This window comes from the organism of the source record quoted next, unplaced genomic scaffold (assembly GCF_019419815.1).
Source record: "Pyrus x bretschneideri cultivar Hongxiangsu unplaced genomic scaffold, Pyrus_bretschneideri_v1 Contig19, whole genome shotgun sequence".
In the NCBI taxonomy this organism is placed as follows: domain Eukaryota; kingdom Viridiplantae; phylum Streptophyta; class Magnoliopsida; order Rosales; family Rosaceae; genus Pyrus; species Pyrus x bretschneideri.
Window position 1 is genome coordinate 30,491 of NW_025999490.1, and position 17,839 is coordinate 48,329.

The 17,839-nt window shown below is 36.4% G+C and overlaps 2 protein-coding genes across 2 annotated transcripts; one reads left to right on the plus strand and one right to left on the minus strand.

The window, feature by feature from the left end:
- Window positions 1–5,620: 5,620 nt before the first annotated feature.
- LOC103953269 (galactan beta-1,4-galactosyltransferase GALS3) lies at window positions 5,621–8,702 on the minus strand. Its single transcript, XM_009365006.3, has 2 exons — window positions 7,384–8,702; window positions 5,621–6,215 (listed from the first exon to the last, which is right to left on the minus strand). Exons 1-2 carry the CDS (start codon window positions 8,616–8,618, stop codon window positions 5,870–5,872), a joined length of 1,581 nt encoding a protein of 526 aa, XP_009363281.2. The 5' UTR covers window positions 8,619–8,702; the 3' UTR covers window positions 5,621–5,869.
- Window positions 8,703–13,938: 5,236 nt separating this feature from the next.
- On the plus strand, window positions 13,939–16,284 carry LOC103953268 (40S ribosomal protein S4). The gene is made up of 5 exons (XM_009365005.3): window positions 13,939–14,096; window positions 14,592–14,669; window positions 14,784–14,964; window positions 15,130–15,227; window positions 15,652–16,284. Exons 1-5 carry the CDS (start codon window positions 14,094–14,096, stop codon window positions 16,084–16,086), a joined length of 795 nt encoding a protein of 264 aa, XP_009363280.1. The 5' UTR covers window positions 13,939–14,093; the 3' UTR covers window positions 16,087–16,284.
- The last annotated feature ends 1,555 nt before the right edge of the window (window positions 16,285–17,839 follow it).

Below are 17,839 nucleotides of genomic sequence, written 5' to 3' on the forward strand. Positions count from 1 at the left end.
TCGACTTTGGTAAATTTCGTGTTCACGTACAAATGCTGCTGCATGCTTCTAAGAAAATTCCTAGACTTGGTAAAATAACAGTCCATGTTCAACTTCTTCTTCCCTTCTTTTATCTAAAAAACAATTTACATGATACATACACACTGTTAACGTACCGTTCTAAAACAATCCTATAATGCTACTGTTATTTTCTTTTTACATAACATTGGTGCGACTTAACTAACACAGTATTTGTAAAGAAACCGTAAAAAATGTGCACGCAGAATGTAAGTTTTTTCGTGTTAGCGTGGCTACATGGGTTTACAGTTGAAGCTTGACAGGCCAATACAAGTGTAAAACCCGACATGGGTTTGGTACGTACACCATTTCAATTCCACATGTGTTCATGTGATGCGTGTCCCCACCACCACCACCATTTTTAACCTTCTTTATATATTTTATGGCTGTATAGTCTCAATCGGTACCAGAAATTCGTTATATCTTGGCATGCATAGAAACCGTATTTGAAATTCATGATATTGCTCAGCAGATTCTCACCACAAAAGTTAAATGAGTATTAGGGGCGCGTAGTGGTGGATTAGGGATGGAAATATGGATTTCCGTCTGCTAACAGCCAATGTGTTACCATATGAACTCGAATCGTACATAAATACTGTCTGAATTTTTCAATCAAACGACTTTTCATACGACATGTAGTAGATCACATTGGTGATGGTGATGGTTTTCATGATTTAATTAACGTTACAAGATATTATGATTACCTAACTCACAAGTCACAACATGTAATTATTGTTGTTATTTATTGATTAAGAAGAATCCGTTATTAATAATTGGATTAATAGTTGGTAATAATACATCATGGAATTTGAAAGCTAAGCATGCAGAGGCAGTGCCAGCTGCTATACAATACAAACAAACATCCACCGTTGCTTCCTCATGGGCCTCATATTTGCAAATTGCATGGGGAGGGACAGACACACACTCTCAAATAATTGAACAAAAACAAAATTTGTCCATAAAATACTCATGTACTCTTATATTACAACCGAAAAAGTTAATACCACAGTAAATAAAATAACCCAAAATTAATATATTGAAGGCAAACTTGCCTTCCAGCACTGACTATGAGCTTGTTTGAAAATGTCTTTAAAATAACTGAAAATATTTTTGATTTGTTAAATTGTAGTTCCATGTAGAAAAATTGGGTTAGAACCTCTACCGCCAGTTTCTTGTTACATCTTTTTATATTTATATAACAAGATTCTTGTCACAGTCATGATTCACTAATAGTATTATTAGCATTTGACAACTATTATCTTTCTTAAACAAAACAATAACACCCAAATCATCATATGAGGATAGGCTAGGTGCTTTAAGCTCATGTCATGTGGTTAAAATATCTACTCTTGTATCCGACGTTATATTTTGTGCTCGACATCATTACACTTTGTTTGACTAAACAATAAAATCTTGTTTTCCTTATAAAACACAGAGCATATAAGGAGGAGTGACACACTCCGATCGAAGTCGAGGCATGCTGGTCGTCATATTCCTATTTACGTGTAGGAACTTATACCATTGTGTATTAAGTACTTAACTAGTTTCGACTGCACTATTTGTCATCTATACTTTGAACATTTGTATTTTATGGGTTCTACTCACTACTACGCACTCACTTTATTAGTTTAAATAAGTTCTAATTTCGGTTTTTAATTTATTCACTTTTTTACATCATTCACACTTTGGTTACATCACCTTCGGATGACGGCCAACATGCCTCAATTCCGGTCGAAGTATGTCAAGGAGAGTAACTTACATAGAACAGATTCATATGCGTCGTTGCGATCCAATAATACAAAACTATGTGTTGAGAAACCCTATATATTTCATTGTTTATTATAATGGAATGTCGTGATAACAGTGAACGTGTTTCATGTAAGTCATTCTCCATAAGACGGGAATTAAATATCAAAAGGAATGTAATTAAGAATGAGGAGGCTTAGCAGTGAGACTAAGTATGATTAAAAAACTGGACCATAGTATAATACAGAAACATTAAGAAGACCATTAATTAAGGTTGCATGGTTGTATACTTTGGAAAAGGGGCGTTGAGGGGGTTGAGTTTTCAACTTTCATCGGCGTTACTCTTGGAGCTGCTGAATTGAGTGAGGTAGAAGCGACCCCTCATGAGTCATAATTATCTACACAAACACCGGCAACGAACTCATTTGTCTCATAAAGGACATTCTTCCTCCACCACATATATATCGACAGACTATATAGTATAAAGCATATAATCACTGCTCGCATTTAATTTAAAATTACCAAAGGCATGCAAGCATTTGGGCCACTGGGACCCCCTACCCCACACTCTCCCCACCCACCCCAATAATTCTTTTAGTTTGCCAAAAAAGCCCTTTAAAGCTGGCACTTTCTCATACATTCTTATACTCGTATGGACATGAATATTTTTGCTTACCATTTTAAAGTGATGGTGATACTTATTACATTATTTATATTATTAAATGAGTTAAAATTTGAAGATATATGCTATATATTATATTAATAATCATATTTAATTAAAAATTCACACAAGCATGCAAGCATACGAGACACTAGGACCTCGTACCCAACAAGGAATTTTGTGCCGAAAACATTACATGGTATACCAAGTTTTATAATGTAAGTGGTTGAAATTTTTTTAAAAAAGTATCTAACCACTTGTATTATGATACTTAATGTACTAGACCGTGTTCTACTACATTGAAAACCCTCTCGTACCCCAAAGTCTCTAGCCCAATAATTTTTTTAGTTTGCCAAAAATATGGACAAGCCTACTCAGTTAATGTGGCATTGATTAATTAAGTTTTCTTCGTTTAAATTACAAGGACGGACGGAGGATGGAGCGGTGTTCAATTGGGACTCTATGTTGCCTCCACGAGTCATAGTGGGCTATTTTTGTGTTTATTATTTATCAATCCATGCGACTAGTTGGACCTTCTGAAGTCCTCTTCTTTCAACTATTCCTTCTATCATTGTCTTCGTTATTTTTTGTATTAGTGAAATGTTAGCTACTTGCTCTTTTATCTTTTCATTTGTTTTGTTATCATTTCGTAACATAATTTGACGATTCGATCTATTTATTTGGTCATCAAATTATATTGCACGATGAGAATGAAACTAGAGAGAATAAGAAGGGAACACGATAAAAATTTAAGAGTTTGATTGTTGTACACAAAAATCATGTTGCCTGAGTTTGATTTATACAGTTTTATTTGTAGTGTGGCGTAAGTTTAATAGTTGTGAGATCCGTACCTTTGCATAATCAAACTCATAAGATCCACAATTTTCAACCAACAATGAAACACGATTCTATTGAACTAAAATTTTTCGACTTGCAATACGAATTACGATTCTATTTTATAAGATTCCAACTCACTAAACATTGTTGTACAAGCAAAACAAACATAACGAAAAGTCTAAAGTAGCATAGAGTCATAGATTCATTAGGAGTCCTCTAGAGAAAGGACACTCCTCCACCGAACCATTGATTCATTCTCTCCTTTCGCACTTCTTTCCTTACGTTGTCCGTTTCTTAGTTAAAAGTAGAGGCATACATGTGCCGCTCCCCAGCACCTCCTTCTGAGGTCGTCATTTTGAATCATTCCAAAACTCATACACGGTGTACATGTTTATCATCAAAAACACATATGCACTCTTTTCTCGTCACCAAAGCAACCATAATCCTTGTCTTGGCAGGAAAGGTCCATATACACGATCCATCATGTAGATTCGTCTTTAGTAGACTCCATTGACAAAGGATGAGGATTCTCTTCGGATCCTTTTTGTGAGGATTTTGGAAATTTTTCAATCACGTCCATTAAACGCACATTATGTGACCAGTTTTCGTCAGGTACAATTTACATTCAATTTTAAATAAAAAAAATTACAATGATTTATGACCGCACGATGTACGATGAACGGACGTGATTGGAGGATCTCCTAGATCCTCACAAAGAGGATCTGGAAAGGATCCTTCCTTGAAAAAGTGTTAAAGTTTTAGAGACGGGCCGAGTAGTATAATACTAATACTGTCTTCAACTTAACCACTTGCTAGCCTAGTAGGAGTGAAATTTTATCCTAAAAAATATCGATGTAGTTAGAAATGAAACCATGTAATATTGTCTTAGCTGATGAAGAGCCTTTGATTCTTTCGCTGAAAGATGTCACTTCATTAGCTTCCTCGGTGGAGTGGAGTGTTTTATGATCATATATTTCAGGTTACATTTAGAGCTTGATATTTAGACGACCAACCCACTTTTATGATAAAGGCACTCATTTCCTTTGAGAATCTTTGCCCATACAATTTGATACCTATTTAGCGGACCTATATTTTTACAAATACAATTGATGGTGCTTAATCCGATGCAGAAGACCTAGAATTTCACAGTAATTTGCATAACCTTGTCTTCACGTTATAAAACCCAAGGCTAAGAGTGTTTGTTCATCGGCTGAAGTTCCTCAATTCAAGAGTCAGAAACGCATTTCACCACATCCATCATATTTCAAGATATTCGTCCGGCCTAACTCGGTAACAAATTGACATGCCCGCATCAATAAAGTCACCGAATAACGTAGTTAACTCCTAATTATTTCAGCTTGCACATCACATAAGCTATATAGTTTTTAGGACAACACTAACACAAAGTTATTATAATTTTTTGAAAGCTACATAAATTACGTGGCAGACAAATCACAATTTAACATCGGCATCCAAACTTCCGAGCATAGATAGATTTTTGCATATAAAAAGTGGGACTGCGTTTAAAAGATAAATCTGCCTTATCTTGGACTAAGCAATATTTTACAATATGATGCTTTTTAAACATCGGATGCCTCATAAATTGTAATGCTTGGAAATGTAAAAAGCTAACCATGTTTAATTATTCTGTTAATCTTGTTTTAATCCATGGATTTATCTATCTGGTCAAGAGAAAAAGGAAAATCTAAAAAAGCATCCTAAATCCAGCAGGACAAATATTAAAAGTGAGGGGTAGCAAATAAAGCAAAGCAAGGACAGGACCCTTAAAAAAGCAAATTTGCCACCAAAGCCAGCCTCCAATCAATTGTTGCAGTGCCCTGTGGTCCCTTCCTACATGCCGACAGTGCATCCCAAACAATTTGATTATTTACTAAATAATTACTATAAATAAATAAAAAGAATCAGAATATCAAAAATTATGAGAATTAAATACTAAAAAGAATATAACATAATCTAATGTATTCAAATTTTCTCGTTTTACCTTCTTAATTTCCCTTCTCATCTTGAAATATTGCTTCTTGATACTTTGAAAATCTTCCTTTACAGATCATTCATACAATAAATAACTAAATCCTAAATAATTTATTCATCTAATTGGTATCGAATAAATAAACGAATCATGTTTCTCACTTAAACACTAAAATTTTAACAACATTAATCGAACGATTAAATGACTTATGATTATGTTGAATTTTTTGCGGAGTTGACATTCAAAGGTGATCTAAAAAATGAACAGTTCCGATCATTAAACAATATTATAAAATGAATAAAAGAGCCGAAAAGGTGAAACGTGAAGGATCAAGTGAGAATGTGCTATTATTCCCCGTCTATTTATACTCCAAACCATGTGACATGTCTGAAAACTATTATATACCTTTTTACTAAAAACTATAATACAAGGAAGAACTCTCAACCCTCCAAAGAATTTTCTGTTCTACAACTGTAATTAAATTAAACATTAACATAGAAAAAAACCAACAAGAAAATATAATAAAATAAAAAAATAAAAAAAAAGGGATAAAAAAAAGTGGGAAAATGGTGTGCCCCTTATTGTCTGGTGTTTTGTAACCTGGATCCAATCATCCTGAGCTCAAACTTCTTCACAGAGCCAGCGACACTTCTCAAGGTTGTGTCCACAGCATAAGGTACTTTGTCAACATAGATCTCGGTCGCGTTGATCAGCCGTCGGCAGGGCTCCCCCCGAGTGGCAATGGTTCCGTGGTAGTGGAAGTACTGGATCCTGCTCTCCGTCTTGTGCGTTGTTTTTCCCGCTACATTCTGCGACATGTGCACGCCCGTGGCGTACACATTGCGCGGTTGCACCGCGTATTTGCGGTCCCTTCGTATCCCTCTCTTCACATCTTTGTACACAAGCTTCTCAAACCCCCATTTCCTGCAGCATCACAACATGTTCGGATCAGCATGTGAACACAGAATATACTTTTACCCGTTCGTAATTCTGTTGTGGGTTAAAACTTAAATCCCCTTCTTTCTTAAGTACCAACAAAACTGTCTTAATCTCTTAAGACTTTAATTAATTTAATTTGTCAATGGTCAACATCAGTCTTAATCTTACTTAATCTCTCAAAACTTCTTTGTCTCAACTGATTCATTTCTTCACTAACCATTCTTCATTTCCATAAACAACATCATTTGGTCATCAAGATCTTCCAATTCATTATCTTAAGATTAACTAATTAACTAATATATAATTAATTTCCGAAAGTTCGATACCATATTATTATAACATGCTCATTCTATGTATTAGCCTAAAATCCTGACCTGTTAGTGTAAACATATTGTTATGTTCAAACATTGGATCAATTTTTCGTAACCATAATTAACATATAATTTTGATAATTGGGATCACATGCATCCCCTAGAAGAAAAGAACATCAATAATTGAAGAAAATATGCTTCACCTTCACAACAACAAAAGCAAGAGTCTCAGAAAGATGGGGTCAAAATGTTATTAAAAGAAATAATTGGGGTCCTCCTCATGAATAAAAAAACAATCACTTTAGAACAAAGTTCAAAGCCCAACCTCCACCACTACGCACCGGCCCTAGTAAAAATGAATGAGGAGGAGGACTAGGAGGACCCTTTGGCAAAAGCCGAGGAATGTGCCAAAAAACATTTCATGCGCACAGACAACTTGATCAAAAATTACATTTTTTTTCAACATCAGAGTGTAAAAAGTTGCAAAACAGTCCACCCACCGCAGGAAACAATCACCCAAATGTAATTCACAGAAACCATATAATTATGCTTGCATTGCAATTTACAGCAAAGGTGACAAACATCTCATGCAACCAAGTCAGAATCCAATTCCCAATCACCAATTGAAATCCAGAAACTAGAATACAGACAAATCTCACATTACATAATATAAACTAAAGATTTGAATTCGCATTCTCGTAATTTAGATTAGATTAATTAGAATATCGTTCGTAGATTAGATTAATTAGAATATCGCTCGAATCTAAAAAATGCAGCAAACCCAATTCGGAAAATGTAAAAACACAGAGAAACTTAAGAGCAAAAGGTGGTGAGATGGGTACCTGTAAGTTTTGTGATAATCTTCAAGGAGGCAGAGCTTGCTGCTCATGGGCATCTGCTCAATGGTGAACTGTGTGTAATCCGACAGCGAATCGAGCACCGACTTTAGATTGCTCTTGGGAGGCATGTAAATGTACTCATCCACATCAAAGAAGAACATCCACTTCGCCATGAATTTATGCCGGAACAAGCAATCATTCACCACCATGAACTGGTTGTGATAGTACCCATCGAACCTCTCCTGGTCCCTGATATCCTGCAGCGTCACGTATCCAAGCTCCATCCATGGTTTCAGCACCTCCAGCACCTCCTCATGGATCCCACCGGCGTCGTGGATGACGAAGTGGGATCTGGGCCCGAAGAGCCGGACGTGGTAAGCAATCCACTCCCTCACTCTCTGGGGACTCAGATTTCCGTACAACGAAGAGCCACAGTATAAATAGTCGTATTTAGGCCGGGCGGTGAAGATTCCGGGGTTTAAAGTGTTGGGTTCTTCGGTTAAAGCCTGGATTGTGTCGGTGGTGTTGAACTTCCGGTCGCCGCCGCCATCGGTGGTGGCTAATAGGAGAAGCTTACCGCCGGAGTTATCGGCATTGATGGGCTGGGAGAATGTGCAGTTCACGACCACGACTGTGTAGACTCGGCCGTAGCCCCAGTCCGGGAGGACTTTGTACGAGAGTGAGGAAATGGGTCGGGTCGAATTGAGATTCGGGATCCACTGGCACTCGTATCTGGGGTTGGAGTAGACGTGGAGAGGCTTCGAGGCCAGGCCCACAATGGCGAAAGTATTCATGCCGCCTCTGTAAGCTCCCATGGTGATGAAGCTGTAGGCGGCGGAGCCGTACGGGTTGAAGGCACGCTTGAGGACGCCATTTTCCAGCACCTTGTCGAGCTCAACAGATGGCGGCAGTGGCGGAGACGGAGGCGGCGGGGAAGATGGTGTTGATGACGGTGCTGGCGAAGAGAGTAGTGCTGCAGCTGCGGCGGTGGTGGTGGCTATATCTGACTGGCCCGGTGCTTGGGCAAGGGCCTGGACTTGGGCGGGAGTGCTGACTCTGGAGATGCAGAAGCGGAGATCGGAGGTGGAGATGGTGAAGCGGGAAGGGATGAATTGGAGAAGAGTAGCTAATGTGCAGAGGATTAACAGAGCCATCAGTAGTAGCTTCAGCTCCGCCGCGTAGTTCCAGACGACTCCGACGAACAGCTTCTTCTCCTTGTCTGCTTTCTCCTTCGCCATTAATGCGTGTAGAAATTTCGTTTCTACTGAACCAGAAGGAGAGAGGAAAAAGTTGAAGTTCTCTCTCTGTCTCTCAGTGTCGTTTGCAATTCCCTTGTTTTTGGGGTATATATATACGACTGCGTGTGTGTTTTTTCCAGTTGTGATTTTATGAATTTTTGTAATAATGTTTTTATTTTAGGGAATAATTTGTTTGGAGAGGGAAGGAAATAAGGAGGGTTTGGGTTTTCTGCCGGTTCGGTGAAATTTTATTTACTTTTTAGGAAATTGGTGATTGCAAATTTGCAACGGCTCTCTAGACCTCCAAATAATGCAGCAGTAAAATAAGAAATAGTAAAGAAATGTAAAGTGAAAACCCAGTTAATCGCAAGTTGCCCTATAAGGAGTGTTATCCTTACATCACGATGTAGATTTGAACTCTGTCGGCTTCCTAATTTAATATTTAATCTAACAAATTTATTGTCTGATAAAATTTATCTTTATTTGTAAATGGAAGGTTTTTGTAACAACATGTTTGGTACTAAAATTATTATAATTAACCTATTGCCACTTAATCTTGAGGGTAAATGCTCTTAAAATGATTGAAAATACTTTTAGATCAATCCCCTATGAAAATACAAGTGAACATTGAAAAATTCACCAAAAGCGCTTTCAGTAATTTTAAAAGCACTTCCAAACAAGCTCTATATTATTTAAATACCAAACTTATTAATCAACTAGGAAAGAATAACCAAGTCCTTGTGGAACGGAAAACCAAATTATCCAACTCTAAAGCTTCCTAAAAAAGAAATTAGAAACCTCAAAATCTATCCTTTGCTTTTGGGTTGTATATATGTTTGTCCGAAATCAAGCATTGGGTTGAATATCTAAAACGAACTTGTTGCCCTTACTTGAGCTCTTATTTTAATTGTTGAAGTCGGGGTGTAATTTACTAAATTTCGTAATAAAAATTGTCTTAATTGTCGCCCTAATCAACTCTAATGATGGTTTATAAGTTGCTTTTACTTGAGCATCTAAACTCCCTAGTCGGTCTCCATTTTTAAAAGAATGATTGCTGTTTTCGGAAACCACAGTGGAGTGATTATTGCTATTTTTTCCCTAAAGAAAAAAAAATACAAAAGAATAGCCGAATTAATATGGATAATGCGAGGAATATCAAATTTCTAAATCAAATGATTGGATTATTACTTAAGTGATGATTAACATGCTTATTTTTTTATTGGTGACATTTCATTTGGTTTAAAAAACTGCATATGCATACGACTCTTTAGGTGTATATTAGATTTTAATGACGAAGGATAAATATGTGCACGTAATTTACCCTCAAACTATATTAACCGAATTAGAGATTACAGCTTGTTTTATACTCTTTTTTTTACAACCTCGTGAGTTTTTTAAAAGATTTTCTTCTAATAACAAATGAGATTTTTCATCAACGGTTGTCTAGTGGGCATGAAGAGGAGGAGGAAAATGGGAAAATAATGAGATGGGTGGTGTGTGGATTATGGAGGCTTTGGAAATGTATGAATAGCTTGTCTTTGACCCATTGATGCCGTGAAACTGTGCAAAAACACTGGGGTGATCTGGAGGATGTAGGGTTTATAAAAACAAGACGCGCCGGGGCCCCCGGGGGGGGGGGGGGAGGGGCAGCCGGGAGGGCGGGGGAGAGGCAGAAGCAATACCGGCGGCATTGGTGGCCTGCGTGGCTAAAGGATTTGATGTTGTTCAGTTGGAAACGGATTCTAATGGGCTTGTGGATATGATTAATGGATTTGCTCAACCAGATGCTAATTTTGAAGGTCTCCTCTATGATATAAAGTGTGTGGAATTGCAATTAAGGTTAGTAAAATTCGTTTTGGCTCCCAGAGGTTGTAATAGGGCAGCGCATTTAGTGGTGTCTTTTATATCATGTATGGGTGACTTTAATTCATGGCTCCCAGAGGTTGTAATAGGGCAGCGCATTTAGTGGTTGTTTAACAATATGACCACTGATGTAAACATTTCTATTTGAGTTTAATAATATTTTCCTTTCCGACAAAAAATAGTCATGCAGTTTTTTTTTTTTTTTTACTCTGACTTAAATTGAGGATTAATCATTTATTTAAACCTAATGATAAGTGCATGTTAAATTCCCAAAAAAAGCCTAATCATTATTTAAACCTAATGGGTGGGGAATTTAAACCTAATCATTTATTTAAATTGACGATTACCGAAAAGAAAACCTAATGATAAGTGCATGTTAAATTCCCTTTAGATTTATTTTGCATAAAACACTTTATAAAGTTTTGACTTTTGAGTATTGAAAACACATTATGAACTATTTTTTGAGTTGTTAATATATTTATGGTTTTTATTTATTTATAATATTGGGTTTTTGATTTTTAGTTTACGTTCTCAATCTTCGTGATAGGAGAAATACAAACAAACAAAGGAGGGATAAGAAAAGTGAATGATTGATGATGGAAGAGATGTGAAAGAAATTCATAAGGAAACACACATATTAAAAGCGACAAACAAAAGATCAAAACATATTTTGACGTGTTTTTCACGAAATTTTGTTTTATTCACTCTTCGTCTATTTCCTATCACCATTATTCATCCTTCACTATCTTTCCTATGTATTTTCTGAAACATCAAACACAAAAAGTGAAATAAAAACAAAAAAAACAAAATGATTATCAACGGATCTTTAATAATATATGTTTGTTGAACATATCTCATCTTGAAAAACTTAATGAAGTTAAATGACCATAAATAGTTTTGGTCTTAATTATACAGTGATAGACACTCACATAACGTGATAAAACTTCATACATATTTCATTGTAATTGTAATTGAGTTGAGAATGATATTGATGTGATTAGTAGTCAGCCGTTGTACAGATTTTGAAACTTTCACAGTAAGTGCCATTTGTACTAAATTATCAGTATAATTAATGGGGAATTAATCACTGGACCGACTTTGTAGTTTGACATATTTAATCGCCATGAAAATCGTCTAAGAAATATGGTGGAGGTTAATCACCACAGTACAATAGGAGTTAGGGGCGTCGGTGGTAGGAGGATTGAGAGGGATGGTAAGGATGTGACACGTGTAGGATTCCACAAAATTTAAATCAGTATGTCGACGCTGTCAAAAAGCCACCCATGATTGTGGGCTGTCTTCTTCCCTAAAACGACATCGGATCGTTGGACCACGCTGGTTTTTCCTAATAAAATATTTTTATTGTTATCGATTATTGTTTTGTCATTGTGGCCTAACGCGTGGCATAAACTCCCACGCGGAACGAGATTTGACAGACAAGTTTCCTTGGGTAACCAGCTAGTGTTTTTTTTGTTTTATTTTTTATTTTTTTTTTCGAAACTTTATTTGTTTATTTGTTTAAGGATGTGTTATGGCCACATTGGGATCAACGAGTAAGGTAATAATTCAATCATTAATAACGATATTATTTGTCTTATAAATTTTTGTTTAGAAATTTAGTCTCTTTAACATTACCAATAAGTTTATGAAGGAAGTAGAGTGAAAGCAAGTGATCTGTTTTAGACTAAAAGTTGCATTTTGTAGAATAAATTAACCGCATGAGGATCCTCTCTAAATTTTGTGAGGATTCTAAGGATCATCATATTTTAGCCGTTCATCGTACATTGTGCGGTCAGTTTTCATTAAATACTATTTGTGTTTAACTTTAATTAAAAATTCAAAATGATTTTCGACTGCATGATGTACGATGAACGATTACATAACCACCTCAACCGCGATAACATAAGAAAGTTAAAAATAAAATATATTTTGGCACCGTCGTCGTCGTGAACAATAAACCAAATAATGTATAGAAGAACAGCTCAGCATAATATCCGTAAACCATTGCTACAGTTTACAGGTTATGAATTCTTCTTTTCACATTCAGTGTTATTATAGTTATTATTTAAATATAGAGAAATATTATTGACACTTTAAAAATCTCATTTTACACTCTTTATAAGTGTATTTTTCTTTCCTAATATAAAAAATTTGGAATATAGAATGAGATTTTTGAAATGCTGATAACAATTCTCTAAATATAAAGGGAATATCGTATTTGGGGAGATGTATACGTGGAAGAATTAGTATTTAATTTAATTGTTTTGATTTAGAAGTTAGAAGATGAAGGGATTGTTGATGTTACATGGTATTTGAGGTTGTCAATTCATTTTAGTGACATTAATTAGTATTTAATTTAATTAATATTAGCGACCCTGTTGCTTCCCCGGAATCCTGGCTGCTAACACAAGTCAAGAGACTTCCATTCCATGTGATGTCAATTCATTTTTCCCCACGATTCACGACTTGCCATTACCACTAATATACATTATCACATTAATTAATAGATTTGCTTAAGGTCCTAATGTGAACTCACTCCAACTAATTAACCAATTTTTTAATTTAATTTAATTATTATTAAGGGGAGGCGGAGGGGAGGTCTGAAACTTCTACAATAATTTAGAAGGGGAAAGTATCAAATTCAGGGCGCATGGGTGAAAACCCAATACTTTCTCCATTAGGATTATCAGAACACATGCAATTGCAAACTAATTAACCAGTTGTCATGTCATTTGGCAACACAATTTGTGAATGAAAAGAAACAACTGCATATTCATTTATTCAAGATGGAAAACAACGCTCATATGATTTCTCAATTCAACATTGAGCCGACCTTGTTTTCCTCTCCCGTGGCAAGAACTCGGTCGTCAAGTATGAACCCCCACTTTATCGTAGATAACGGCTCTCTTCGATGCCAAAAACCGCGTTTGACCCTTTCTGCACTTCTTTCAATTTCCTTATATTCTAGCTTAATTCTAGTGGAAGGAAAGACTTTACCTTTACTTAGAGAAGGGCAGCAGTACTTCGTTGTTTCGTGCTCGTAGGTTGACTTCCCTTATGCATTGCAACCTAGTTTCTTTCTAGAAACTGATCTTAACACACATTTTTGCTACACGCACGTTGTCTGCTTATGTTTGGCCGTTTAGATTGAATATAAAACAAAACACATGTAATAATTTATAAAGTAGAATATGTAATCACACCGCGTGACGGTGTTTTATTAGAAAAAATAAGGATTTTTCTTTATTCCTCTACATATTCCTTTACTGGATCATTTATTATGTTATTGGGCCAACAATAATGGACCTGTCCGAGATCCAATACCAGAAGTCAAAAGACGAATCTTATCCCAACCGGGCCTAACCCAAAAGATAAAAATGAAGTAGAGATTTGAAGCCCAAAAGTCGGCCCATTATTGAGCCCTAAAGCGGGAGCTCATTAGGGTTTCGTGAACAAACAGGAGGGGGTATATAGAGCTGCGACTGCGAGAGTTTGTAGCTTCCACAGATCACAGAGAGCGGGAGCGGCTTCGGACTTCGGACTTCGGACTCGGGAGCAGCGAAGGAGCGGCGGCGGAGGTCTGCGGAGTTCACCTGAAATCAATCTAACAACATGGTTCGTATTTCATTTTTCTCTGACATCTTTCCGTGGATTTACTTTGAATTTTTCTACTGTTCGTTTCTCTTTGATTTCTGCGGTTTCTGCAACACGCTTGATGTAACAATAAATTTTACAACTTGTGTAATGTATCTCCATTGGATATGGATTGAATCAATCTTTTGAACCTAGTTCTGCTGCTGCTTGTTGTTTTTAGCTGATTTTTTTTCTGCTTGATACTTTATGGGTCATTGTTTATTTTTTTTACAAGAGTTAATGGATAATTGTTAAATTAGGTTCTTCGGAGTGAAAAATCAAAGATTTTTAGACGTTGTAATATAATTTTTTTGGATGTTGTAACATGTATTTTAACCACTGTTTTTATTCGGTATCGATATGGCCGTACATGTATTGTTGGATCATCGTATCATTGCTAATTCTTTGATTGGTACGCGTTATTGTTACGATGTTGAAGTGGGGTTGTTTTTAATTTTTAATTTTTGGGTGCAACAGGCTCGTGGTTTGAAGAAACATTTGAAGAGGCTCAATGCCCCCAAGCATTGGATGCTCGACAAACTTGGCGGTGCATTTGTAAGTTAAAATTCTCTTTGCAAGTGTTCATTTTGATCTGAATTGGTGCAATGGTTGGTATTTGACGCAGTAACTGACTAATTTAAAATATGGTGCGTTTCTTATGTTGTTTAGGCTCCCAAGCCTTCGTCTGGACCTCACAAATCCAGGGAGTGCCTGCCATTGGTTATCATCTTGCGTAACCGATTGAAGTATGCTCTGACATACCGTGAGGTTATTTCCATTCTGATGCAACGACATGTTCTCGTTGATGGGAAAGTGAGGACAGATAAGACATATCCTTCTGGTTTCATGGGTATGCACAACACTCTCTTCTTTGATGTATTGCTACTCAATGGGTCTTAACCGGTATTCATGTTGTTATATCAACAATGCAATATTTATTTGAACAATCCTTTTCATCTATGACTTGTTTGTCTCGAAATGAACGATTTGTGAGCATTGTTATTTGCTTTTTCAGATGTTGTTTCAATCCCCAAGACAAATGAGAACTTCCGTCTCCTTTATGACACCAAGGGTCGGTTCCGTCTCCACTCCATCAGGGATGAAGAAGCAAAGGTCATTTCTTTCAATCCTCGTGCATTTGTCACATGGTGGTTTTTATAGTTCAAGTAACGTTGCTTTTCTGAATTGATAGTCTTTAGATATGAACAAATTATTATGGTGTACAAGTGAATTCAGCACCTAAACATCTTGTTCTTCATAGAATTAATTAATCTAAGCATACATGCTAATAATACCATGTCCCCTGCTTTAATTTTTTTCTTGATGAAAATATATGGAACCATTCAATGTTCGCTGGCTGAAGAAATGTTCTCGATGTGGATAACTGCCTGATTTAATTGCCAGTTTAAGTTTGTATATACACTCAATGTCAACAAATATTGAAAGTTATGCTTTAATATAATACATGCTTCCAGAGTTTATATGTTTTGAAATTCATGTGTTAATGTGCTGATATTTGATTCTGTGTCTCTTGCAGTTTAAACTCTGCAAAGTCCGCTCTGTGCAGTTTGGACAGAAAGGCATTCCATATATTAACACCTATGATGGGCGAACAATCCGTTACCCAGACCCTCTCATCAAGGCAAATGACACCATTAAGTTGGACCTGGAGACCAACAAGATCACTGACTTCATCAAGTTTGATGTTGGCAATGTGGTCATGGTGACCGGAGGAAGAAACAGAGGGCGTGTTGGAGTAATCAAGAACAGGGAGAAGCACAAGGGAAGCTTTGAGACTATCCACGTCCAGGATGCCAGTGGTCATGAGTTTGCTACCCGGTTGGGCAATGTGTTCACAATTGGCAAGGGGACCAAGCCATGGATAAGCCTTCCTAAGGGTAAGGGTATTAAGCTTACCATTATTGAAGAGGCCAAGAAGAGAGCAGCAGCGCAAGCCACAGCCACTGCTTAAAGAGTCGCGTCGAAAACAAGCTTTAAACTTTATTGACAATTTTCAACTATGTTTTTGTGGTGGTTTACCTATTAGCTTTGGATATTATGCTGCAAATTTTGTTTTGTTTATCTCTACCCTTTCGCATCTTGATACGGATAACTTTAGTTGTTGCACACATTATGCTTATGTTATTTTGAAGTAATTTTTGTTTGGTCACTTGGGTTGTGTCTGAATTTAGTCATAAACTTTCATAACATTGAATATGACGCTGACTACAAAACCAAATTGTAGTTGAGCTACTGGGGAGCTACTTTCTACCCAAGATCTTCTCATCGCGTTCAAAGGAATGCTTAATCCCTCTACAACCGCCTAGAATTCGTGAACAAATGACATTATTTGCTTATCCAATTTGTGTTCGACTCCAGCTTTCCTAACTACTAAGCTTTCTAGGTTCGCTACTCTAGTTGAACTCGGGTTTCATCACTGCTGTAACAGCCGACACATTCTAAATCACACTAGTGTACATGCGTTGGATCCTTGAGTGATATCTATGTACTGAACATGCAGTAGTGTAGGTGGTAGTGTTACAGGTATTAAAACTCAAGTTGTTTGATTTCTGTAAATGAGCATCACACTCACTCGAATTATCATGAAAGGACAAGGGGTGATGAACGTGCATTTTATTATGATTTATGAGTTGTATAAATTTGGAGTCTTGCACAAGGATTTACCTCTTCAAAAGAGAGTATTGAGATTACCACTCCAAAAGCATAGCTAGAGTTTACGTGTTTTCTTTATGCATTCGAGTTCAACTTCCTTGTAGTTTAGATTAGAGTTTGATTCCTCGTATTTTAGAGTAGTTTAGGTAGAAATCGATTGAATAAAAAGACACATACTTGAAAAGATGGCCACAGGATAAAGTTATGTTCTGTAATTTCAGGGAAACTATTTGTATTTGGGAAGCAGATTCTTCATGAGAAAAAGGTATCGAGTAGAGAAGCAGGGAACCCTATGTTGTTGCCTTGTTGGTGTGAGTTTTGGGAATTTCAACCGAACTTTAGGTCCACCCAAGTCCATGGTTTTCGATTCCCATCGGACATCGAATGCCACTTTACCTGTGATTCACAGCAAATATTTACAGCCATGAATTAACTGCCATCATATCATATGTGCATCCATATGCAATGTTCTGCACAAAGACAACAGAAACAGGAAAAGTAGAAAAGTATATCACTCGGCACATGGAGAAGATGCTTAAAGAGTACCAAGGATTGAAAAGACATTAAAGAAAGAATGTCGCTCGAGTGTGTCAATTCTCCTTTACGTTGTTTAGATTAATAATAACGCTAGCTACATTCTCATCTTGCAGTGTTGCATGATGATCTAATTAATCTGTTTATTTACTAAGCCATCCTTTAAAGATTATCTGTGCAAAATATTGATTGATCATCATCTATTGGTTATCAAGTAAATAAACAGTCTATTATTTTCATTTAAACATTGAAATTTTAACTACGTTAATGTTAATAGACTTCTAATTTGGTTGATTTTTGTATATGGTTGATGTGTAAAGAGTGACTTAAAAATTAAACGATTTCAATCATAAAAAAACATAGCATGACAAAAAGAAGTGCCGAGAAGAAAAAATTAAAATATTCGAGCGAGAAAATTATTAGCATCTCCTCTAAACTAGGTTAGAATATCAAGTCAAAACCTTAATTTTGTGAAAACATACACAGATAAGCATCCCAAAAGGTCAGAATCTAGAAAA

Coding starts and splice junctions, on each gene's coding strand:
- LOC103953269 (XM_009365006.3), bottom strand. CDS start 8,618: ATGGCGAAGGAGAAAGCAGACAAGGAGAAGAAGCTGTTCGTCGGAGTC. Junction 6,216..7,383: donor GATTATCACAAAACTTACAG/GTACCCATCTCA, acceptor GTGATGCTGCAG/GAAATGGGGGTTTGAGAAGC.
- LOC103953268 (XM_009365005.3), top strand. Junction 14,670..14,783: donor ACAAACTTGGCGGTGCATTT/GTAAGTTAAAAT, acceptor TATGTTGTTTAG/GCTCCCAAGCCTTCGTCTGG. Junction 15,228..15,651: donor TCAGGGATGAAGAAGCAAAG/GTCATTTCTTTC, acceptor TGTCTCTTGCAG/TTTAAACTCTGCAAAGTCCG.